This window comes from Drosophila serrata, unplaced genomic scaffold, assembly GCF_035046125.1.
Source record: "Drosophila serrata isolate PLE 108 unplaced genomic scaffold, ASM3504612v1 contig_272, whole genome shotgun sequence".
Classification (NCBI taxonomy): Eukaryota; Metazoa; Arthropoda; class Insecta; order Diptera; family Drosophilidae; genus Drosophila; species Drosophila serrata.
This window is the reverse complement of record NW_028257170.1, coordinates 9,659,635-9,685,952: the sequence shown is the minus strand read 5'-3', so window position 1 is coordinate 9,685,952 and position 26,318 is coordinate 9,659,635. Positions and strand designations below refer to the sequence as shown.

The following is a 26,318-nucleotide window of genomic DNA, read 5'->3' as shown; positions in this document are numbered from 1 at the left end:
GAATTCGGAAATTGATTTCTTGAAACAAACCGCCTGGCAGGTATCGTTAAAGTATAGAATATATTATATAAATCAGTTTACTAAGTTAGTTATTTTGTGTATTAATGATTAGTTAAACAATTAAAGAGATAGGTAATTGGATGTGTGACCGTTTGCAGCGCAGTTATCGGTTCGATAGAATCGCTGTTAAGTTAACAGCGCGCTAGCAGAACTGGTCAACTAAGTGCGGGTGGCCAGGGCGCCAAATTTAAATTGAAGCCATCTAAATTTGTCTTACTAAGAACACAGCTTAAAGTTACAAATCTCAATATCCCGCAGCCCAACATTGATTAATGTTGATTTTTGGGCCATAAAAAAAAGTCGCCCCCGCATAAACTTGATAAATTTGTCTGCCTTTCCTGACTCTTTTCCAACGATCATCGCTTCCGCTTTGATTCTCTGGACAAGATTGGGCGGCAGCCAAGGCTTGCAACCCCCTTTAAGGACCAAAACTAGCCGAGCAGCTCGGCGGCAATAGAAATCATAAAAATAAGCGAGAAAATTCATGACTTTGGCAAAGTCAGCGGACCGCATATAGCGCGACTTTGGGGGCCCAGCTTTCACTGGGGTTGCAAATAAAAATAAATTTAATGTTCCTGTTTTTTCTTTCGCATTTCTCCTTTCTCTTGACTTGTCAGGGATATCATACATATATGCGAGCGTAATTTATGCTGCAAAACATCTCGAGCATAAACAGGAAACAAGCGTCCACGCTCCTCCCCCTGATAGCTACACTCGTCGAAATGTTTTATAAGCTAAAATATGTGTCGCTCATTAAAAAGAAAATAAGAGAAGGCAAAGAATGTGGTAAAAACTTTCCTTCATTTTAATGTAATGAATTCAATTTAGAAATTTAAATATGATATAGAAAATTTTACCTACAACTTTTTGAAAATTTCTTCTTTCTTAATCTAGTCCTTTTTTCCCAGCACTTTAATTAATGTTTACTCTATAAAGATGTATATTTTAAGCTTAGTAATATATTTTCTGACAAGTTAAGATACAGAAATTTATTTCGTGGAGTGTAAAAAGGCACTCGCCTTGCTTGGGAGACTCACTGCTTGAAATAAAGTCAAGTTCTGGGCTTTGTCGCAAATTCAATTAATTTCAATCGAACGCCTGTCGCTCGATGCATCCGGCATCGATGTCCCGCGATCCGGACTGCGACTAGATACGTAGATAGGCAGATACGCAGATATGTATGTGGATTAGATGTGTACAGGATGCGGATGCCCACCCCTTTTCGGGTGTCGATAAATCTCGGAACTGCTCCGGCACACTCGCACACTGGCACTCACACACGCCTGTTATGACTGGACATGTGTCCCGCTCCTGCTGCGTCATTGCTTTAGTTCCGGCTGAGTTTCTGCCCGGCGCTCGCCAAGATTTATGTCACTTTGTTGGTCCAACACAACAGAAAGGGGCCCTAGCCATGGCTTGGTGTGTGGAAAATAAAAACCCGACTCGCAAATCCTTTCCTCGAGTGACCCACTTGGGACGACTGACCGGCGCGGAGCGGCGCTAATTGAGCGATCTTCCGGTTGGCTAATGGGTTAAGCCCGTCGAGTGGCCATACATCATGTCCTAGGGCTGCGATAATTTCGGTATTTTATCAACCAAAATTTAGAGGGTTTTTGCGCCTCTTTCCAAGATTTATTGTCATACAATTACGCTGATAGTTTTTACAGTTTCTATTTTCTCATTGCAGGCTCTTTGGAGACTAATAACATGGTAAAATTATAATTAATAAATATCATATTTTATGTGCTACAGAAACTAGAAAAACTTGAGCTCATAATGCAATAAATAATTGTGATAGGAAGGGGGTTTATGAAACAGACTAGTTTCCTCTCAAGTGGTTTTCATGGTAAATCAAATGGAGGAAATATTTCACTTAACTTGGGAGCAAGTTGGGTTAAATTAATGACATATAATTTGGTTTATTGCTAGAGGAAATTTAGGAGAACATTTTTATTTATAATTTAGAATTCTCACTAGTATTTTAAACATAAGTTTCCAAGACGTCAATATTAATTTAGGTAAATAAAAAAATAAACTTCAAAAATGCTTACACTCATTTTTGTAATATTGGAATTGAAGCTTAAGTTTTCGTGTATTTCTACATTAAATTAAATTATTTGACTTAATATTTAATGATTATTTGATGATTTTATTGCTTTCAAACATGTTTTTTAATAAAATTCTATGTATAACCAAACTGTTTCATTGTTTAATATGTTTTAAACAGTTTGTTTTTACTTTTCTTCAAGAGTAAAAACTCATAAAATAAACCCTATATTTTTACATTCGAATTAATTTTCTGTCTTTTAGTAAATCTTCAGCTTAATTAACGAAACATATTAATTCCGCAACATATCCTTTTCTTAAAAACTTTCCCAATACTAAACAAGTATTTTCCATTTCGATTTTCTCTATCAATTTATTCTTGCATAATTTCTTTCATTTCACCCAAAATGTGTGAATTTTGTTTTTAATGTCCCTCGACAAATTCCTTACTAATTCGACAGTCGAAACCCTCGAAACGACATTTGCATGCGGGCTACGACTACAAAAAAAACAAGGCGAGAATAAAACTTATATTGAGAACAATAAAAATTTATGAAAACCCATTAGGGCGAGGCTGGAAAAACAAGCAAACGACTACAAATTGCCGGCAGCCGTCCGGGTCCCCAGGCAGCACGCTCATCCACTGCCTTTGCTCTGCTTACCCCTTGGACTCGAGTACGGATGAAGATGAGGATGAGCTCGAGATCGGAGCATGGAGAAGGGGCATTTTTGGCCACAAATTATTTTTATAGCTGAGCCCGATCCCAGGCACGAGTGCGGCGAGTTATGCGCCGAAGGAACTCATAACCAATCCAGGACGGAGCTAAGCCCATGGAAGTGCCCGGATGGACGTCTCGGTCGTAAAAAGATGAGGATAATTTTAAGGAGAATGCACAGGAAAAAAAACACACTGGGAATCATTATTTCATTAATTTGGTACAAAGTTTTAAATGTAAAACAAGAGCTCAATTTTATCTGCACAAATTGTACACCACAACTTCTTTCTTTCTGGTTTCAGTATTAAAAAACTATTTAATTTGTGTCTAAATATAAATGTCAAGCTTATAAACTACATTACTTGAATAGAAATTGAAGGATAGTATAGGATAGTATAGCCTGAAGAAAGGTACTCCAATTTTCTGGCTTAATTTCTGAGATCTTTAATTCTCTTATAGATTAGTATTTAATCCCTTATATGGGATGTGTAAAAATATATGAACAAACATGAATATGCAAATAAAAATTAAATATATCTACAATTTAAATTCAATTAATAATACCACCACATTCTTAATAGACTTTAATATAGATTTAAAAGGATATCTTAAAGTATGCAACAAAATATGTTAAGAATTGAAAATCGATGTTTATTCGCTTGGTATCTATTTAAAATTATCAGTCTCATTGCAATTTCTTTGTCACTTCTTGAAGAACCTAATTTGTATTCAAAATGATCATTACCTTTTCTCCCAGTGAAACCCTAAGTTGGCCATGGATGTTGTGCCGTGTCATCGCCATTGTCACTGTCCCTGGGTTGTCGTCTGGAGGCATGGTCATGGAAGAGAGCAGATTTTAATTGATGACGATTTCATTAAAATTTCAGGCAGCGGCGGCAATCCTGAAAATCCGCATCCGGCATCGCAGCGTGGGGCAATAAAAATGCAAACAAGCGGCGCGTGGGCCATGTCCTTGCTCCATCCAGGACGAAGATTATGATGGAGATGCTGATGATGATGTCGGGTTAACTCGGCCAGCGAAGCGTGAAGGATGCAAAAAGTTAATCGCTCAGGCGGACGACACGACGGGCCGGCACTTTGTATCTGGCCAGATGTGTTAATGTTGCTCGATCCCAGCCTAGGCGAACAGGGGTATTTTTTATTGCCCTGTCCAGGACACTCGGCATCCTGCGGGATATATATATATATATATATATATGTGTGTATGTTGGCGCACTAAGTAAATTGCGTAAATTTATGGCTGCGTAAATTGTTTAATGACTCAACAGTCTATTTATCCAGGCGATGCCCTGCTCCGACATGTCCTAATGGCCATGTTGAGGTTGGGATTGCATCCAGCTTGGAGTCAGGGGTGTCGTGTCAAGTGGAGGTGGTCTGTCCATTGGACGAGTGTTAAAAGTTCCCATTTATTGACATATCCTAGCTAAAGGCATTAAAATTTTATTGGCCAAATTTAATTGAAATTCCTATTGAGTTTCAATAATATTTGAAGTTATATTTACTATATCTGAGTTTTGTCTGAGGATAAATTAAAAAGTTTCAGCTGTTGTAAAGCTATAAAACTATATGTTCATTTTAAATAAAATATAAAATATATACATTTAAATATATATAAAATGTTATTAAATAGTTGAAGTTTTGGGATATTTTTTAGTAATATTTCTACATCATTTGAAACCTTTAAATACCATAAGTATTACTTTTTCAACAGTATTGCGTATGTTTTGCTTAAATAAAAAAATTAAAGGTGTAAATAGTAATTTAACTGAACTAATTATTATAATTTTAAGAAAGTTCTAGGGAAATATAATTAGAGAAAATATAATTGACTCTCAAGGTGTATAAAAGAGCTTAAATATAATACTTTAGTAAATGACAGACATTGAAAATAAGTTCATAAACTTTTACTGAAGCCATTTTGACAATGTTACATTGATATATATTCCTCAATTTACTTAATTTTATATCTCAAGATATTACACTTTAAGGATGCCATAGAAAGATTTCAAAATAAATAGAAATGAATACAGCGCTATTTTTGGGGAATTTTACAAAAACTTAATTAATTGTGTACACTTAATTTTCCCCCAAAAAGTTTGGTTTTTTCTATACCGCTGACATGTCACTCTTTCGAAGACGATTTCTTATCCGAAATAAGGGATCTGCCCCGCTGGCTGGGCCAGCAATTAAGCAAGCATTAAACATGTAAACTGCTCGCAACGCCCCAGAGATGAGGACCAGGATGAGCCCTAGGATGAGCAGGAGCAGCAGGAAGAGCAGAGGGATTCCAGGCATAGATAGAACCCATTACCTTGGGGGGGTTGGCTGTCCGATTCCGTTTCCAACTCGCTGACTTGTCGCACCCAGTTCCCATCCACGATAAACGGCGGTGATAGCACAGCATTTATCAAGAAGGAGATTCCCGAGCGAGCTCAATTGAGTTTCAAATTGATGTCACCATTATCGGGAAATGTCATCTATAAGAAGCGACCGCGATGGGGTGACATGGCCGGGTATGGGCATGGAACAACAATGGGGTCGGGGATGACATGTCATGTTGTATCCCCGTATTTATTTATAATTTTTTCATCATTTATCAGCGGGGCAACTTTCTCACATGCCCGCAATTGCATATTTATGTAGATGTGCAGTGTGCAATTTGAGTTTGCGCTTCGATTTAAGTGCTCATAAATAAAAATCCCCGCAAAAATCCACCCCCGGGAAATGTGAGTGAGTATTGGGGGAAAAGTGACTCCGGATCGCAGTCCACCACCACCCCGGCGAACTGTCAAAAAGGCAACGGAAAGTTTGTAAACAAAACTAATGCCGACATGGGTGTTGATAAAGTTCTCCAAGGCGAACTCCATCCCATCCCATTCCCGGCTTATTGAATTGCCCTACACGCTTGATTGCCCGCTAAACGGATGAGGGGCAGGGGCTGCTCCTTGGTTCTCTGTCCTCCATTCGATTCGTGTGTGACATGTGGATTCGTCATACCAAAAAGCGCAAAATATTATCCAGGCCCCGAGTTTTGTTCTGGTTTCACTCGCAAAAACATTCCCAAAGGGTCCTGCAGAAGCCGAGTGCAGGATGCAGGCCAATAAATGGGGTGAGGCCTCTGTTCAATGGAATTGTGACTTGTGTCTAATGGACTATCCTTTGTCATCGGCCGACCCGCGACTTAATGGCCTCGAGAAACTAAAGCAGTTGCACAAACATTCAGCAGCATCCGACGAGCAATTTTCCCATTGTCCTCCGAAATAGGAGGGAGGTAGTTTTCCTATGGAAATTTTTAAATGCGATTTAAGGCAGATGGAACGATATTCAATTGATCAGTTCAAGGAAAATGCGTCCTTATCTTGTTATTGAAGAATAGATAACCATTAGTTAATAAGTCTCTTAAAATTTTAAATTATAATGAATAATTGTATTGCTAAACGAAAACATAAAAGTCGTAATTTGTAGGTCCTTTAAACTCAACACTTTGTATTCACCAATTAATTCTAAATAAAACCTTAAAACTGGTTTTAAGATAAATAATCTCGTTAAACAAATAAAGTTGTAAATTTAAACGATTATCTCAGCAATGATAATTTGCCTATGATATTTGATGATGTATTAGTTCATTAAGCACTATTTTAGTTATATAACTATGGATAAACTTTTATCATTTCTATCTATCTCTTTACGTTATTTAAACTTTAATGAAGTAAACAAAATTTAATTCACATGAAAGACTTAAAGACTTTAAAGACTTTACCACCATTACACCGTTGAGTGCAGTTTTTATTTAAAGATAACTTTTATAAGATAATTTTATCTCCTGAAGCTAGTATATTTTAGTTTAGTTAAGAAAAATAGTAAGATAAATAAAAAACATTATAATATATAATACTTTTCAGCAAAAATTCACCAATAACTGATTAGTTCAAGAAACAAAAATATTTGTCTTTTTATTCTTTTATTTCTTAAAGGAAATCCAATTCGTAAATCGCAGCATAACCTACACATTAAATTGATCATTTTATGTGAAGAAAAATAGTGAACTAACTAACTAAATTTGACAAATAAAAATAGCAATAACAGTACACGAAGCTCACATAAAAAACTTTATAAAGTAATAAAAAAAGGAAAGTAATAAAACAAAAGTTTTTGACTTGATACCAGCGAAAGCTTTATTACATACAATATAATAAAAATACCAGTGAACTTGTCAATAAAATCAACAAATAAAAATTAAATGTATTGCTTCATTTATGCAAAATTAATATTAAATTCTGTAATATAAAATATATAATATAAATTTAACAATTTCAGCTACCCCTGCCTCTTAAAGGCGAAACTAAACAAATCCTTATTTTCAATTGAAAAAGTTTCGGGTCATTAGTAAATTACGAAGCTAAATTCAATTTTCGGATTAGCAACAATGTTTGTTTTGTAATCCCTCGACTGCTAATTTCCTTTCTTCGGTTGGCAACTGACGAGGAGAAGAAATCTGCCCAGATCGGATGACAGTTATGGAAATTTATGATTCATTCCGAGATATTCGGATGGCTGGGTGGCTGGCGGGGATTGCCCATGGCAATGTAATCCATTTGTTTGCGCAACATTTGTCACGCTGCCGCTGCTGCTCCTCCTCGCTAGGATGTGGCGGGGGATTTGTCAACACACTGATACATCCAGCCCGATCCAGATCCACCCCGTTACATCGCGACTACATACTTTGACTTTGATTTTATGTCCCCTGTTTTTCGCAAATGTTTGGCAAATGTTGCAAACTGTCGGTCCTGCAGATTGGAAAGCGGTGCGGGGACTTATGAATTTCATTTCCTAATGGATTGTGGTGTGCTCTGAAACTCCACAGATGTGTAAATATGCAATATGGATTATTAAAGTTCTGGGTTATCCTTTTAAAATGCCACTGATCGGATTCGGGTGGAAACCCATCGATCTGGTGGATTGAATGGATTGCAAAAGATGTGTCAGTGCTTAGGATGTAATTGTTAAGATAGATATTTTAAATATATTTTTCGCAGACATAATCCAAAATGTTGTAAAAAAGAATAGCTTAGGACAACTGCTTTGCATTGAATTTTAGTGAACCAAGGTTATATTTTATTTTACTGTCATTAGTTTTTCCATTTTTGTAGATAACCTCAAAAGAAATCGGGCTTTATATAGTATATTCTATTTGTCTTGATTAAATTAAATAGCAAATTCGGTAAAGCCTTTTTTCTTACCTTGCTTCCGTCTACATATACTATAAGTTTTAATCTTTATAAAGTATTGTAATTTTAGTCAGAAACTGGTAACGTTGAGAAGGAGTCATTTCGATCCTATAAATCAAACAGTTGCTTGATCAGCAATATCGATCTAGCCATCTCCGGCAAAAATAAATAACAATATTTTATAAGGGGTAACACTTTTTACAAATTTTAATATTTTTAATTTTTGACCTAATAAAAAGAACCATGGGAAATCTTTCCGAATAAAACTGAATGCTTTTTATTGAATTAGTTATTCATGGATTAGTTTTGTAGTTTTGTATTTTAAACTTTAATTTGTCGAAAATATTTCATGTATAATTATCTATAAATATCCATCGAAGAATGCGAACATTTTAAGCTTACTTCTGATTGATTTTTGATTTGATCTTTTAATATTATTTTATTGATAAAAAATACTTGACTAGTTAGAATAATATAATTCTTGAACTTGTAACTATAGTATTTATAAAAAAGCTTTTAAAATTTATAAAATCTTTTCGGAAATTATAATGAAGCAGGTTTAAAATTTAATCAACAATTATTTATTAATATAATTTTAATGGAAATCAATCAGTTTTAAAATGTTAATAATTAAGAACTCTAGCTGTTGGTTTTTTTCATACCATAACTCTTTTATTAAATAAAGTATCCGTATATACCATTTGTTAACACCTGAAAAGCTTTAAAAGAACCTTAACAATACTAATAACACTAATTTAACTTGTAAATAAGTAAGTCCCCAGCTAGAGGCATATTTATTTGATATCAAAAATATATTGAGATAATAACAAATTTATCCTTTTTACTTTTTTTGGCAGTGCATCATCCTCTTAAAAAGAAACCATTTTTTGTGTGTTTGCGAGCCGCATGCCGATTGGCTGTTATAAAAAGTTAATAGCCGTTCAAGTCCCCCTCCCAATGGCTGGTCTTCACGAAGTCCTGCTCCTGCGCAGTGCCGGGTACATAGGAAGCCGGATTACATAAGCGAAGCTGCCATCCAACCACACACTAGAGCTGCGTCTCCCAAACCCCACACTTAACCCATTCCCCGCTGCCAGAGTAAATTTATAACATGGGCCGCGACTGCCGTTGGCTTCTGTCCATTTATCTTTGGCTGGGTTTTCCTGGTTTTTTTTTGTGCTCAGCTTCAGCACACGGGGTGGAAGGGGCACCCAAACCACAGAGACGACATGCCCACAATGCCACCAATGGCAGTTACATTTTATGACCAAAGTTCACCAGATTTTCACCCAACTCCTCCCGACCAAGTGGCGCCATTTTTGCCGCATTGTCATCGGTGAAAGGATGGGGAGCACAACTGACAGGGAGTCTAGTTTATGCTTACGAGGACTTTTCGAGAAATAAACTTTTTCATCGAAAATAATTTTGACTCTAAGGGGGCGGAGGATAAAAATAAAAATGAATATAGCGATAAAGTTAGACAGTTAAAGTGAGAGAAACTTTTTTGAGCGAATTTTTTTTTTTCTATAAATTGATTTTTATTTTCAGTTTAAACAGTTCTATCGTGACTGGAATGGACAACATATATATAAAAACACACTTCGCTTCAATTGTTTTATAATTTATCAGTAGGTATATTAAGATTATTCAGTATAAAACCTCCTTGCATCGAACAAAAACCTAGTGAGACAGAGTTCCATCATCATCATTATTCTTACATAAATTCACTTTCAGGCTAAATAACAACAAAAGCTGGCTAAACGCTTTCTGTTGGGAGTCAAGATAGCGCGTGAAAATTTTAAGATTTCTATTTCTTTTGCCAATTTTTCAGTTCACTCAACCCTAAGGTATAAGTTTTATTATAGAAAATTTACTATATTTACGGAATTTTCACATTTTTAATTTGTTTTACGATTTTTATGATTTTTTTTGTTTTTGTTTGTATATAGAAATATGCCTGCTGATATGCAGAGTTGAGAGAATGGAGTGGAAATTTAAACTTGACGAGCTACAACGATAAAAAAAACATCATCTGGCTATTACTAGAGGGAAGTTTGTCTTGTGGCTTCGTATCTTTTCTTGTTTGTATTGCGTGGCATTGTCATGAGGCTTATTCATTGTTCAAATTTCTTGTTTCTTGTGCTTTCCTTTTTAATTAAGTAACGAATTTAATTTAGATTCGGGATCTGACTGATCAAACAAAACGTCGATAAAAAAATCCATCGGTGTACACATGCTACGAAGTAGTCTTAATCCTTCATTTCATCTAAACTTAGTTGCTGCCTAGAGTCAGGTGTGTGGATGTTGTGTGATGGTGTATGCTTGTGTGCTTGCTTGTTCCTGGCTATGATCTCCGAATGGCGCTATTTCTCTTGCCTAATAGAATTTTTTCGCTTGTGCTTCGCTGCGGTTTCTGCAATGAAGTCGTTTTAAATATTAGATAAATCAAAGGGAAACAGTGGCCGTTACTCACTTGAAGATGTTGTAGATAAATACTAGCAGCAATTGCACCACGGTTACGCTTAGGAACAAAGTAACGCCCACGCAGTTGCCAGTGGGACAATTGGCCACCTGCGCTGCGCCCTGTGGCGCTCCCAATCTGTAAAGGCAGATAAAATTAGTAGAGATATTTTAAATAAATACAAGATTTTAAATTTATATATATCGAAGTGAACTGAATCCTAAAGGTTTATCTTAAGTATTCTGATATTGTATTTGGAGATTCAAAAGCCTAGTCGTAAGCTTAAACTTGTTATTTTAATGACACTTTAAAATACATATTTAAGCAAAATGAGAAAAAAATGATTTAAATTAAATCATAATGTCGACAGAATACTGAACATAAAATACATTTACTTAAATTAATCATGGTTTTGGTTTTGATTATATTCCATTAGGAATCATAAGTTATTTCTGTTTTGATATTATCCAAATACTTAAATATTTAAATTATAGCGTATATACATATAAAAAAAATGGTGAAAAAGTATCTTTTAAGAACTTTTACAATGGTTCTTCTCTTTTTAAACTAAAAGTTTTGTTGTAAATCGGATCGGTATTCCTTACCTCTGGCCCACGTGACTGATGCCCTGCTTGACCTGGTTCATGCCGTCGCGCATCTCCGCTATAAGCGTTTGCACATCATAGCCGGTGGACTGGATTTGGGCTGTGGGCGCGTGCTTCTGATTCGTTTGAATGTTATCAGTGCGCACATTGATATCGCCCACCAGCTGGCGAATCTCGCGGATCGAAGAGAGCAGCACATTCTGGTTTGTCAGCAGAAGATCCACATCGGACCTGCTGACGGCTCCCACTGGCAATGGTTGCTGCACTCCGCCAGCAGCCGGTGGTTGCGGCACAGCCTGTCCCGCGTTGCGTGAGACAAGCGATAAGGTGGTCTCCTGGCGGCCAATAATTTCGTCCACTTTGCGCGACAGCTCGCGCAGATGATCGGCGATCTGGCTCTGACCCTGCCAGATCTGTCGAAGCTCTCGCTGGTTCTCCGACTCGTAGAACTCTTCCCAATCCTCCTCGTCTTTGTGCTGTAAGTGAATTCGATTAGTGACGATAATCTCGGTAGCGCCGATAAGCTCTCTAGCTTGCGTGTGCTTTATCAGTGTTAGTGTCGTCGTGGCAGCCAACAACAACAGCAACGCTCACCTCGTCCGGATGCTCCTTCTTGTACTCCTGCTTTTGCTTCTCCAGCTTATCCTGGTACTCCTTGTACTCCTGCGTCAGCTTCTCCTGGTTGTCCACCTTCGGGGGCTCCTGCAGCTGGCCGGCGGCGTGCAGCGACGTGGTCAGGAAATGGAAAACATCGTGATCGTCGGCCAAACCCCCGGTGGCAGCCGAGATACCGAAGTAGCCGTTCTTGGGCAGATTAACACCGTCAGCGCGCAGACACAGCTCGTAGTCGTCGTTGTTGTTGGTCATCCCGTTGTGGATGAGCACGGTGAGCACGTTGTTGTAATATTCGACGCGCGCTCGCGTGGGGAAGGGCTTGTTACGGAAGTCACGCAGGCAGCCGCTCAGCAGCTGGGTGGTGCCGTCGTTGGCATGGTCGTACATCTTGGTGCCGTCGTTCAGCACGGCGCTGATGTACGGATTGTTGTGCTTGTTATCATTGTCGAACGAATCGAAGATAATGGCCAAACCGTTCCAGCGGTCCGAAGAACCGAACACTGGCCCATTGTAGTCGCCCTTCTCGGTGGTGTACCAGAAGGCCAAGCCATCGGCTCCGATCCTGCCGCGGCCCGTCACCCGGAAGACAATCTCCACATCCCACCAGTCGAAGTTGGTCTGCGATTTCGTCCAGATGGCACCCTTCTGCGAACGCAGCGACGGCGCCACGCGCACACTCTCCGAGCTGGCGATGGCATCTGCAAAGGAACGGGAACGGGAACTATGAGCCTGGGGAGCAACAAGTTGTGGCAACACCACGAATAGTGGCTAAAATTAAAACCCAAACAAAGTGCCTGCGTGTACACTTTGCTGCTGGGTCGCCGCCGACGCGCGCCATCTCGCTCGCACTCGCGGCCGGCTAGCGGCAGCGAGTGGGCCAAAACAACTGACGTGGAGCTGCTGCGCCGCGTCTACTTACTTCCACCGTACTCCCAAAACGGCACGGTCCCGTCCTTTTGGGCCAGATATGGAGGCTTGAACGAATACTTATACTCGAAGCGACGGTGGACGCCGACCGCCCCGGGACTCAGGTTGCCAGTAGCATGGGTCTGCCACGCCAGGATGCAGAAAATGGCCAGGAATTTGCAAAATGTTGGCAGCATCTCAAAATTTTAATTTGACAACTGCACGGCAGTGTGACCGCGTTCTCTCCGATGGAATATACCATCCGGCCATAGAAATGTATACTAGAATTTATTACTTTTAAAAATACCATTTTAATGTACATAATACAACGTTACCACTGCGTGGTAGTTTCGAATTTATCATAATTAAATATTTTAATAAATATAATAATAGTTATATCCTTTCTAAACTCTTTTAAACGAACAGTTTCTTGCACTTTGAATTGTTTTTCGTGCAATATAATCCAGAAAATACCACGTAATTATTACAATCCCTTTGCACCTAGTTCAAACACGTATTTTTATGACGTTGAGGTGGAAAAACATTTATTTTTGAAAATTTAAAAAGTGTTTACTTTCCGTTACAAAATAAACAAAACTGTAGCAAAATACGCGTCATTTGCGTGTGCTGGTGCACACTTACACGACTTACATACGATCATACATATCATATCCATACATGTTTATCAATATATTTATTGTAAAATTATTTCGTTAGTTGTTTCAATTGCCTTTTGCGTGATATCACCAAAGTAGTAGTATTCCATCCGTTTCTCCAAAGTTCCTTTAGCACAGTGTGTATAAGTTTACTTCTAAATATTTTTGTGTTTTTTCGTTTTCAATTTTTCTTCATTTCCTGTTTGTAGTTTTCGTAGAGCTTACAGCTACAATTATAATAGGTTTTACTGCCTCTGTAGCATATACATATAGTGTGGGCTTTATAAAATATTGTTAGTTGCTCAGTTTAAGTGATAGCTTCGAGTGCAGATCCGAGTGCCAGTGTCTTGTGTTCGTTCCTTCTTCCTCAAGTCGCACCATTTTACAAATGTGTTTTTAGTTACTTTACTCCTTTTTTAAATCACAATCACTTTCGTGTGTTAGTTTTGTGTGCGCAAATTAAGAAGGAAACAAACTCAAAATAAAAGAACGAATCAACTGAATGGGTTTTAGCTTGTTTTTATTACAAAATCATAATTAAATGAAGGTGCTACAAGGCGTAGCGAATAATTAAATGATGCATGAGCGTGCGTGCAGTTCAATATTTTCAATTCATTACAAATACGATAATAAATTAAGCTTAAATGGTTTTTTATGGATAGTTTCTTGAAGTCGTTAAGTACTGTCAGAAATCATAACAGTGGGACATGACATCTGTCTTAATTCTTGGCTTCCTTCGAATGTTTAAACTCGCATAAAGTAAACGTGCGCGCACCCTAAACTACAAAATACAAAAACTATATTTGTATACATATTCTACAATATATGTATATATCGTAATTATTAGGTTCTGCTTTCAGTGTGTATATAAGATCAGTAATTAGTGGATACCGGGACAGAGCTTCCAAATCCGACCATACTCCGTTCTCTGTTATTGTGTTGGTTTTTCGGCATCCATTTTAATTGGTTTCTTCCAATTTCAAGATCATTTTATATCCTAGGCAATTTCAAGACATCTTACATTTAATCGCGGGTGTAAATCGATTCGAACGCAATTCAGTGTTGCAAAAAATTAGGAACGAAAACGAGTTTTATAGTTGTGTGTTTCATAAACTGGATAACAAATGCGTTTGCAAATAGGCGCCAGGGCTGTGTGTCTGTGTGGCTTTTAACTCTGTGGACTAAGGTAAACAACAATCTAATCAAATTATACAAAACATAATAATAATTGAAGAGGTCCTGTGACGGCCTGGCGGAAAGAAATGCAGTTAATACGCAAGATTCGCTGCAATTCACATAATACACTCTACAAGATTCGTTGCAGTTGGTTAGAATTTCAGTTGTGTGTGGGATCAATGCGCGTGCTGGTAAGAGCCGGCTCCGGCCGATCCCGTCGTGCCAAACACGCTCATCAAATCGCCTTCGTAGAGGGCAATCAGTAGCATTATCCCCACTCCGCTCAGCATGCCTAAAATCTGCAGCAAAAACTGGCCCAGCGACTTGTGGGAGGCAGAGATCTCGGGCATCTGTAAAGTAAACCAGAAATAAGTTTAAATAGGTTACTAATTAAGGTATTTGATACTCACCATATCGACCAGGGCAATATAAATAAACAAACCCGCTGCCACGGCAAACATCCATTGGGCCACGTCCTGCGACTGGCCAAAGGCAATGCCGAAGATCATGCCGATGAAACTCAGAACGCCCGTCAACAGGTTGTAGTAGACGGCCGACTTCACCGACATGCCCGCCTTCATCAGGATGGCGAAGTCGCCAAGCTCGTGAGGCAACTCATGGCAGAATACGGCCAGCGACGTGGAAAAGCCGCCGGCTATATTCTCTGCAAAGGCAGCACCTATGGCCATCCCGTCAGTGAAGTTGTGCAGCCCGTCGCCCATAATTATCATCCAGGCTACGGCGCTCAGCGTTTCTGGCGGCGAGTGGACATGTCCGTGACGATGGCTATGGCCATGATGCGAAGACTCGTGCTCCCGCAGTATCACAGTCACATGATCGTTTCGCCCGTCCGTCTCCTTGGCGCTGTTCGTGGCGTACACTGCATTTCCATCCAGATCGGTAACAATAGTGTTGTTGTCCTGCCCTTCGTGCTGTTGGTGGCTGTTGTGTTTGTGATTGTGATTGTGATGGTTCATCTCCACGCAATTCGAGTGAAGCGTGGAGAGCAGGGACTCTGCAGCGGCAGCCATGTCGCCGGAGCCATCGTGATCTCCCACACCGTTGCGAAGCTCCGAAGCGGATGCAGCATCTCCGCCGGCACCTGCAGTCGAGCTGACGCCATCGCCGGGCAAATGCATCCACTCGCTCTGCTTGTTGTTCATGGTGATCTCGTCGTAGCAGTACGGATACGAGCTGTACTTCTGCTTACAGATCTTGTCCCCGGCCACTGAGTTGTTCACCGAGGAGTCGGGATCCCGCATCACCTTTGCTCGCGACGGTTTCTTTGTCTCCTTCTTCTCCACGCTCTTGCGCCACTCCGAGATCATGGTGAGCGCGTGCTCTGTGACGTAGAAGAAGATGATGCCGCCCAGGCAACCCAGCCCCTTCATGATCATACCCCGTTCATCCTGGCCTGCCAGTGACTATCAATAAAAGAACGAATTTAACATTAGTCACGATTGTCGATGGAACGGTGCAAGTTATCTCTACTCACATGGGGCAGCAAGTGCAGCAGGGCATCTCCGGTCATCGTACCCACGGCCAGCGACACCAGATACTGGATGATGTACTTGTAGTACCGGGAGCCCATAAACGGTATGATGGCCACTCCCACTAAGCCGAGTATGCCGCAGGCAAACACCGAAATGAAGGCATAGACCCACACTGCAAACAAAGTCAAGATATAGTCATAATTCAGTAAATATAAAGGGTTCGAACCCACCGTAGAAGATGTCCTTGTCCTTCTCCGTCTCCAGCTGCTTTTCCGTGGTGTCAATGTCGAACAGAACCGCTGGCTCTATACAGCCTCCGCTCTGTGATTTCAGCTCATGTAGCAGAACAGGACACAAATTAAGTATGTCCCTTTCACTGAGCGTAAAGTTCTGAGCCTTCTCCCCAAGCGGGTGGGTGTGGTTGTTGAGCAGGGATGTGCATACAACATTGGAGTTGCTGCCATTGTTGTTTAGCGTACAGTTGGTTAGCTGCTTTTGCTCGTTATCGTGACCCTCCTCGTCCTCGTCATGGACATGGAGATGATCGTGTGGCTGGACATGATGCACAAGGCGACTGGCTCGTACGCACTGCGGAAGGAGGAAAAACAGCGGTTAGAATTAACAATAACTAATCGAAATTAAATCCCAGAAGGGAGACAAACTTACAGTTCCTTCCGTTCCCTCTCCACTGACCAGCGATGGGAGACTGAGTTGCTGGAGGAGACCCTCGAAGCTGCTGCTATCCATTTGCTTGTTTTGGACCATCAGCTTCTCGAGATAGTACTGGGTAATCTGCGGGAGGCGGGAGTCGGAATCACCATGGCCAGCGTGGCGCTTTTGTCTCCTCGAGGGCGGGCTGGTGCTGTAGTTGGGGGTGTCGTCGTCGCCAGCAACGGAGCGCTGCTGTCGCCGATCGGTGGTATCACTGGAGGGACTCGGGTTCATGTAGACGCGGGCATTAAGCGGCAGCTCTTCACTGTGCACCATAACCATGGCCGGGCCCAGGAGGCTCTCGACATGATCCTGGCAGTGCAGGCGGTGTGCGCAGAGCAGGCAGACCACACAAACGGCCATAATGTGACGCGCCATCTTCCAACAAGTGTGCTTTCACTTCCACTTGCACTTCTTCGACTAAGTTAAGAACTCTTCTTACTCTCTTGTACTTTCCGGCTTTTACTGTCCAGCGATCATTATATATCCACCGTTCAGTTAGTCTTCAATTTGCGCGTTTATATCGATCTGAAATGGAACAAAGTCAGCAGAGATTATTAAATAATAAAAAACAAGTACAAATACAGTGAGAACACCAACACACACCGGTCTGATCTGATTACAAATGATCGTTTATGGAGAGCTCCACTGTCAGAACCTCGTCAACATCCCACATCCCACACTCATTGGGCCCGCGTTCCGCTGTGAGGCACTTACAAAAGCCAGTTACCCATACCCAAACCCATTGCATAACCAAAATAGTCAGCGAACCAAAGCGGAAGTTCAAGATCGTTCGTTGGTGGATCGGATCGACACCTCCAAATATAGACCCCAGCGACCGCAGACCACAACCACAGTACAGCAGAGTGGATTCAGGTGGCCCAAGATCGCCATAAATGGGGAGTTTCGCTGCATTTGCTTGCGAATGGTAAACAAAGACATGTTCTGTTTTTGGCAAGAGGGATATAGATCATATGTCTTTAAATTAAATCCAAAGAGCACTCAAGGCAAGTTTAAGGCAGAGTTCAATTAAATTAATTAGCCTTATAAACAGCAAAGCTGTTTTTGAATATTTTATATTTAAAATAACATTATTTGCACAATCACTACAGCAGTTAAACTCACTTTAGACTTTTATCAATTTGTTAGATCTCATAAAACCACCTGGCGTTAACATTCCTTTGTCTTATCAAATCAATTTACTTTTCAAATCACACAACGTTTACAATCACATATAGCTAAGGTTTCATTTCTTTTTCTCTATTCCTTCTATCTTGGAATACAAATGTAAATATTTCTTTTTTATATTATATAGATGGATGATAGTTATATAACTCTAATCAACTAACGTTGACTAACTAGTTTCGGCTCCCGGCCAGGAGCTAAGGTCACCAGCGATTCCATGCGGCTTCTTCGAGGCGGTGACGGCGAATGGCACGCGCCAAAAGATTTCATCGAGGAAATAGTGGCAATTTCCCACCACAAACTGAAAATTACTTTGTTATTGTTATCGGATGAGAGGATAGTGGTGGCTCTAACTACTTGTTGTTGCCAGATTGGGCGCGCTTGGGACTCAGACAATTTTGCAATTGCGCATTAATGCCACAAACTTGGGCAGTTAGTTCAACGGTCCTGCATTGAAATCCAATTTATTGATAAAACTTTGGCGAAAATTTACGACACAGGCAAGTAGTAGTAGTACTAGTCGTGGGCGGTTGGGTTGGTTAGGTGTTCGGTTATCGACTTAATAAAAGCGAAAGCCAAGTACCATAATAATAGAAACGTCACTGTTGGTTCGCATAAGGCGGCAAGGACGGAGAAGGAAGGAGCGTAGCGTCAAGGTCGCAGGAAGTGGGCGGCTGTCATTGCACCTGTGCTGTGGCATTGACAAGGACACGCGTCGCCATCGCTCCTCAAGGTAAAAAAGGGGTTGAGTGTCAAAGGTTGAGGTTGGCTTTGCACTTGTTGAGGAAATTAACTGCCATCGCTGCGCGGCAATAAAAATCAATCAGCGAATCGACGAAGCAACGAAGTTCTGATTATTATTCGCCTGCAATTTTGATTGGACATTTTCCAAATTTATATTCCCTAAATCAGATCAGGCACAATTCATCGGCAAATATTCCCAATCAATCCCACAAACTGAGTCAATTGGTCAAGTGCTGCCGCCATTGACTGACTGCTTTCATTCGTATTTTAGTTTTTGTTATCTGTTTTTTACTTTGTTGTTTGTAATCAAGCCTCATTTAAATTCTGTTCGCGTGATTTTAATGAAATCACTGGGAGAAAAATGTTTAACGAGTTCGGTTTTATGTCGCCCCCAATGCTAAACTTGTCACTAAACTCAAGAGGCAGGCATCAATTAAATTCACTTTCATTGATAATAAATATTTCGTAAAACATTAAAATAACACTGATTGAGGTCGTACCCTGGTCGAGGAACCCTTTTCACGTGAAATATGATGCTGAACCGAACCGATCCGCGAACCGAACCACTGTCGAGCTTTGCAAACGATTCGCAACTGAGCGGCGCGCGTCTCTTGCGGTTCGATTTATAAGCCAGTTTCAATAGTTGGTTGATTGACGGCAGATACATATCTACATGCTTCTGTATATATGTATGTTGCAAACATCGTGTATAGCTATGTAGACACATTATACCGTGCCCACATCGAGGGCGTGGCTGATCGAAGACCATGGCTAACCAAACTGCACCAGAACCAGGCGATGCAATCACTTAGAATATGTTCTTTAAGTTTCAGTTTTACATAAAGCATCTATGGGAGCTCTCTATTAACTAAAGTTAAAATTTAAATTATTGTGAACATATATTCCACACTTGTATTAGTATTTTATAAATTTTAAATGAAGATTCTTAAATTATAGTAGACATAATTACTATATTCTCTAGTGGTTTGAGATTCCTAAAAAAGCCTGTTCTTAGATTTTTATAATTTACAAATAAATACAAATACTTTTCCTCATAAGTTATTAAACATTTACAACATATTGTTATCAGTTACAAGGAAATACCCCATGCTTTGTTTGTTCGTATTACATATAATGTTTGCTATATGTACATATGTATATATGTAATTGATTAAAAGCTTTAGAGAAGCAGCTGCTGTTAAAAATACCCACACGTATAGATGTATAGACACAAATAAAATATGATGAATATGTATACAAAAAATATATACATATCTAAATCAATTTTTTAACATACTGAAAATTATAGACCATTATTTATTAAACACTCTTTTTTTGTGTTTTGTCAAATACCTTTTTCTGACTCAACAAAAAGGAAAATGGATTTCTGTGAGTTATAGTTCTCACAGTATCCCCCTAAACAATCCAGTATAAATAATAAGTTAGATTTCTGTTTATTTCTTTAGGCTTTTGGGCTGAGGGAATGGAAATGTGTTTTGCATGAGATCCTATTCTTCGAGACTGAAATTTAAACCATTCTGTAAACTATGAAAGCTTCTGTCTCGATTCTTGGTCAGCTAAATAATGCAACGCATAATATCAACAGGATTAAATTACAAGTGCTGCTTGTCTTTTCAAATTCCATTATCACCATTATTATTTTTCACATGGAATATCCTAATCTAGTTTCTTGAGGCATCTTTGCCGTTACTGATATTAAGTGAATTATTTCTTGTTTCTTAGAGCCCATTTACAATATAATATAATATATTTATTAATACAATTTCAGATAAAATCTCCTTTTTATTCTACACGATGATTAGTTTGCAAAATCAACCTTAATATGGCGTGTTCGCAGAAACTGAAATTGAGTAAACTCAAATTTCCTGGAACCCATTTCACTAATTCGCTTGGCTTGCAGTGTAAAATTTCTCATGATATCTCCAGTATTCAATTTCATGCGCAGCCCAGCCCTTATTGTGCAAAATTGTGAAATTCAAACATAAGTTTCTAGACTACAACTCAATGCTGAGTCACCATAATTGTATTTCACATGAAATCTCCAGTGGACTGACCACATAATGTCTATTCTGCGAAAACAAAATGCGCGTGGCGTGAAGTGAACTCAATTTTCAGTAAACCCATTTGGCATAAAGAGTAGTCAGCACAATCAAATTTCGTATGATATCTTCTACACGAAATGGAAGACAAGTGATAAATGAGCTGAATGAGTCAATAAATTGAAATAAATTTCACGTGATATCTCGTTTTATGTATTCTATCCAATTTTAGCTTTTGGCATGCTCCCATCACGACTAACATTTAGCAGGCGATCGCTCAAAGTACAAATGATAAATGGGGCTCATAATGATGAGTCATTTAATCAAATTAAACATGATATCTCCACGTTTGGAACCTTGGAGCCTATAGGGTTCTGACTCGACACTATTAAATATCACAAATTATCTCCATTTAACGACCTGAAAACTAACTCGCTAAGCTCCCCGTACGATTTATATACCCTTATGTACCTTGAGCTGACGCAATCTTTACTGCGTCAGCTTGAAATTTCACACAGACATCTACACTCAAGATAGGCCCTCTACCTGGCAAGCAATTTATCTTTTACCTGTGAATTTCATGTCGAGAACTCCAGTCAAACAACCTGCGAAAGATATGTACCTACAACGTTAAAATGTATATATACATACATATGTATATGTATCCGTAAAAGGAACGCTAGCACGCACATATTTCTGCATTATCTTTGTTCATTTTCGGTGAGCCAGGTAATCGCTGGGCCAAAGCTTTATGTGAAATTTCAGTAGACTTTTGTTTTTCGAAAGAGAGAGATACGAAAAGACAGAGACCTTTGGCCATGTGTACACCACATGGAAACCCAGTTCTGGAGGGTTAATTGCTCAGTGCTTCCGCGCTTAAACCCCCCGACTTCGCAGAGGTCGCTCACGTCGAAGCGTTACGGATCTGATCGACTCCGGGACGAGGCTCTGACCTTGCCACGCTCACCGACTGCTGAATTACGTGGCTCGACTCGGGATTTTAATATGCGACAGCGCGGACAACGCGACTGACACATAACTGATGTTGAAGGGCTGGCCATAGGCGATAAATAATTCATTCGGGGGGCATTGGAACGATAGTCGTCTTATCGTAGTAAACTAAAGAATTGTTTGTTTTCCGTATATCATCATCTCCGGTGACGGCGCCAGGTTGCAATCGGCTTGTAATTGCATATTGCACAGGGCAAGTGGACATAGCGCATTGCAAATTGCACTGCCTCATGAATAATTGATTTGGCGGTGTGTGGTCAATGGAGAATTTGCCGCCCGATAAGGATACTGCTGCTGGCCAGCACCATTATCTATGATTCACCGCCCACCGCCACCCACACGTCTGAAAATAACAACGTGAAGAGCAGCCAAAAGTGCGAAAGAAACACATGTTGATATATGGGTCAGTGGCGATAACAGTGGCGGCTTCAATGACGGGGGCAGGATTTCCTTATGAAACCCCTTTGGGAGTTACAGGGAATTTATAAAAGCAAAAATCACATAACGATTTATTTACTGAAATATTTTAAATACATTTTTGAAGAGAACTGAACTTCTTAAAGAGTATTTTATTTTGCCTAAGAATAGCCTTGATCTCAATTTGCCCGCTGTATTTGTCTGAAAACCAAGTTGCCCCAAAAAAGAACTGACCCCCGTACCGAAAATAGATTGGATGACTACGCCACTGGGCCGATAAGCATTCCCCTCGCTATGTGCTACAAAAATCCTCTGATTTTGCGTAATTAGGCTCCCAATGATAGCGAGTAGAATTAACATCGAAATTATGCTAAATTATGTATCAGAAGTGTGTTGATTAAGTATGAGTATTGTATGCTCTAAAATAGCATAAAAACGTGCTGAATGCTTGTGTAGTTACGTGTGCATGTTGCCCTGCCTGAGTGTGTGTGTGTGTGTGAGCGGGTGTCAAAATCACTCGCACATGGAAATTTACCGCTATAAATATAACACGAGTGGGCGGGATACGGGGGCAGGGGGCAGGTGGGGGGCCCGTCGCATGCATTTCTAATACCAAATCCTTAACTTAACCATCACGAACGTCAGTAATTAAAATAGCGACTTCTAACTCACCCGTGGATTCACCGGACTGTTTAGCACATCACACACACGCACACGGCTGTATTTATCAATTCACAGAGTTGGTTTGCTGCAGCGCGGGGATGGTTTGGATGATGCTGCTGCTCCGGCGGACTGCACAACTGTATGGGCAGAACGATGGAGCCAATGCGGTGGGCGTGAATTAGAGGCGCGGTCGCGATTATGCCGAATGTCAATTACGTTTCAGATTAACAGATTAACACAGAAATCCGGAACGGAGCGGCAAAATTCGCACGGACTGCAGACGTCGGACGCCACCAACACCAACACGGCACAATTACGCAAGGGGCGGGCTAAGTGTAAACATTCTCCGGACACGAGGGGGGTTAAACATATGCCGCCGCTGCCATCTCACTTTCGCACGCACCGCCAACACAAAAAATCCGCAACTTAACAAAAAATTTTTTTTATAACAATCGCAGGCGGTGACTATCGATAGGCGGTATGGTTAGAGTGGACGTTCGCGGGATTTAAAACGCATTTTTGGTATTATTGGAGGGATTCTTAATTCGGTATATATCGATATCTTCGAACCGCCAATCGGCTACTCAGATGCATTTTTCAAATATGTAGCCCAATGAAAATAGTGCATATAAGAGAATTTGTCCTATAACTTAAACAAAATTAAAGTAAAGTTTGGACCTTGAAATGTTATAAATATTAAGTCACTACCGTCGAGCTTATTGTATTTTTTATCTAATTTATTTACTCGTTATGCGGTCACACAAACGCCATCACTTTGTTGTCACACTTCAATTCGATAAGCAATCGTCAGAAAAACAACAACAAAACAGGTGTCTGACCTTACTTTGTTTTTATTAATTCTGAGAAAATGAGCGATACCGAGCATTTGACTACGGGTAAATACAGTTTAAGTCAATCCCAATATTGAGTTTAAAACATCAGTTTTCTGCAGGCTCCACCAAACCCGTATTCCCGGACGATGGCGTCTTGAAACTGTACTCGATGCGCTTTTGCCCCTACGCACACCGCGTGCACTTGGTGCTGGACGCCAAGAAGATACCGTATCACCCTATTTACATAAATTTGCGCGAGAAGCCCGAGTGGTTTCCGCAGGTGAGCAGCTCCTCGAAGGTGCCAGCACTGGAGCTGGTCGGCGAGCCGGGGAATACCGTGCTTATCGAGTCGCTGATTATTTGCGACTATCTGGACGATAAGTATCCGGATGTGGCACCACTATACCCCAAGGATCCGCTGAAGAGGGCCCAGGAAAAGATTCTCGTCGAGCGCTTCAGCCAGTTTATCAACGCCTTCTACAAACTGGTACTCCACGACAATCCCGCCTCTCTGGGCGACACCGATCTGTACGCCGGCCTCGAAGCCTACGAGGAGGAGCTGAAACAGCGCGGCACCGAATTCTTTGGCGGCGCCTCCCCGGGTATGCTGGACTACATGATATGGCCATGGTGCGAGCGCTTTTCTGCCTTGAAGTTCAGCCTTGGCGACCATTTCGATTTAAGTCCGGCACGTTTCGGAACTCTGGTACGTTGAAGCAGTCGGGTATCCTGCTCCTGACTTATGTAGGCTTTTATTGCAGCTTAAGTGGCGCGACTTAATGCTCCAGGATCGGGCAGTAAAGTGCTTCTATTTGGATGGAAAAACCCACGCCAAGTATATGGCATCTCGTCGTGCTGGCAATGCCGACTACAATATGCTCTAGTAAGTGTCCCATATGTGATTAATGCAAAACCAGTTTCATTATTTCTTTTTCAGCCATGCTGCCAAACGTGCAAGGTTGGAGTAATTATGGTAAAAGGCCATCTAGCATCCATCCCTAAGTCGTACATATGGAAAACTTCTTGTGATAGCGAAAAAAAAATTACTTGCGTTTTTGAAAATATTCCTTATATTGTTTCAAAAACTAATATTTTTAAACATAAGCAATAGATACTGTTAACTTTTTCTTTACCAAGTATTTTCAAATAAAACTAACATGTTAAACAAAAAATATACATTATAAATAAAATTAAATGTTAACGATCCCATCTTTGAATTTTATCGAAATCCGAGCAGATTGGGTTATCGATAACAATAGGATAGTGCTGACGAATTAAAAAAAAGAATAGATATTTGAAATAGTCATAGACATGGAAATTAATAAAAAAAATAAAGCCCGTTAATACAGATTGTATTTTTATTTTATATTTGTAAAATACAAAAAAAAACATTTAATGATATATATTTCTTTTAAGATAATTTTTAAGGATAAAAGCAACTTGTTTCACAAGCTTTTTCATTTTCAAAAATGCTAGATCTAGCCATAAAAAAGCTAAGCTGACAACACAGCGACACAGTCGAAAAGCTTTAAATACCAGCGACAATATTCATTTGCAAACAATTTTGTATAGCAATTCAAAGCTTCTACCAACATCTTAAAATTGTCAACAGAATGGCCCTGCCGCTACAACACTTTAAGCGAGGTGAGCAGCAACGGGAGCACCTGAAGGTCACCGGGATGGTGACGGGGCAAATAGTTGGCCATTGATTTTATAGTTTTATCTGCAAGCATCACGGTAAGCGGTAATGCCGCCACTCGCCTCGCAGATAGACATTTAATTTTGGCAGAACAGGGGAAAACTTTCCACTAACGCTGACGTCAAAGCCCACTCATGACCACTCACCTCCATGCCCATTCCAACAGGTTCGCCCAAACCGGAACTGCCCGAGGACGGCGTCCTGCGCTACTACTCGATGCGTTTCTGTCCGTACTCGGAGCGCGTCGGTCTGGTGCTGGCCGCCAAGAAGATACCACACCACACGGTTTACATCGATCTCAGTGAGAAGCCAGAGTGGTACAGCGATTACAGTCCTCTGGGCAAGGTGCCGGCCATCCAGCTGCCGCATTTGCCAGGCGAGCCGACCCTGGTGGAGTCCCTGGTGATTGCCGAGTACCTGGACGAACAGTATCCCGGTGAGCAGTCGCTCATTTCCAAGGATTTCCTGCAGAAGGCTCTGGACAGGATCCTGATCGAGCGCCTGGCTCCGGCCATCAGTGCCATCTACCCGGTGTTCTTCACCAAGGATCCGCCCGGCGATGCCATCAAGAACTTCGAGACGGCACTGGATGTCTTTGAGCAAGAGATCACCAAGCGAGGCACTCCCTATTTTGGAGGCGACAAGATCGGTATTGTGGACTACATGATCTGGCCGTGGTTCGAGCGATTCCCCGCCCTCCAGTACACGCTGGAGCCCAAGTATGAGCTAGATGCGAAGCGCTACGCCAATCTGCTCAATTGGCGCAACCTGGTGGCCGAGGATGAGGCCGTCAAAGCCACGGCTCTGGATGCCCGCATACATGCCAAGTTCATGCGCACGCGCCACGAGGCTAAGCCCAACTACGACGTTGCCTTCGAGCCATTGTAAGGAGCGTGACTCGATGATTTGGCCAGGATTAGTTAGCTGTTGAACAGCAGAAATTAAGTTACTTAAATTTGGATTGTAAACCGCTTAGCGAGAAATATTAAACAAACATATATATATTTAAATA

At 40.6% G+C, this 26,318-nt stretch overlaps 4 protein-coding genes across 6 annotated transcripts; 2 read left to right on the top strand and 2 right to left on the bottom strand.

Annotated features, from left to right (window-relative positions):
* Window positions 1–9,584: 9,584 nt before the first annotated feature.
* ergic53 (lectin, mannose binding protein ergic53) lies at window positions 9,585–12,975 on the bottom strand. The gene is made up of 5 exons (XM_020960147.2): window positions 12,672–12,975; window positions 11,732–12,450; window positions 11,138–11,613; window positions 10,545–10,670; window positions 9,585–10,484 (listed from the first exon to the last, which is right to left on the bottom strand). The coding sequence occupies exons 1-5, from the start codon at window positions 12,853–12,855 to the stop codon at window positions 10,448–10,450; spliced, it is 1,542 nt and encodes a 513-aa protein (XP_020815806.2). The 5' UTR covers window positions 12,856–12,975; the 3' UTR covers window positions 9,585–10,447.
* Window positions 12,976–13,817: 842 nt separating this feature from the next.
* foi (solute carrier family 39 fear-of-intimacy) lies at window positions 13,818–23,265 on the bottom strand. 3 transcript variants are annotated; one of them, XM_020960191.2, is made up of 6 exons: window positions 22,784–23,265; window positions 16,650–17,222; window positions 16,214–16,571; window positions 15,986–16,155; window positions 14,901–15,914; window positions 13,818–14,840 (listed from the first exon to the last, which is right to left on the bottom strand). In XM_020960191.2, the coding sequence occupies exons 2-6, from the start codon at window positions 17,070–17,072 to the stop codon at window positions 14,667–14,669; spliced, it is 2,139 nt and encodes a 712-aa protein (XP_020815850.2). In that variant the 5' UTR covers window positions 17,073–17,222; window positions 22,784–23,265; the 3' UTR covers window positions 13,818–14,666. The 3 variants fall into 3 exon arrangements, with proteins under 3 accessions (XP_020815850.2, XP_020815851.2, XP_086689756.1); XM_020960192.2 differs by lacking the exon at window positions 22,784–23,265 and adding an exon at window positions 19,124–19,226; XM_086833630.1 differs by lacking the exon at window positions 22,784–23,265 and adding an exon at window positions 18,044–18,130.
* Window positions 23,261–24,779, top strand: GstO1 (Glutathione S transferase O1). The gene is made up of 4 exons (XM_020960195.2): window positions 23,261–23,670; window positions 23,727–24,313; window positions 24,369–24,490; window positions 24,545–24,779. The coding sequence occupies exons 1-4, from the start codon at window positions 23,643–23,645 to the stop codon at window positions 24,573–24,575; spliced, it is 768 nt and encodes a 255-aa protein (XP_020815854.1). The 5' UTR covers window positions 23,261–23,642; the 3' UTR covers window positions 24,576–24,779.
* A 288-nt stretch (window positions 24,780–25,067) lies between these two features.
* LOC147643547 (pyrimidodiazepine synthase-like) lies at window positions 25,068–26,316 on the top strand. The gene is made up of 2 exons (XM_020960128.2): window positions 25,068–25,251; window positions 25,473–26,316. Exons 1-2 carry the CDS (start codon window positions 25,221–25,223, stop codon window positions 26,192–26,194), a joined length of 753 nt encoding a protein of 250 aa, XP_020815787.1. The 5' UTR covers window positions 25,068–25,220; the 3' UTR covers window positions 26,195–26,316.
* The last annotated feature ends 2 nt before the right edge of the window (window positions 26,317–26,318 follow it).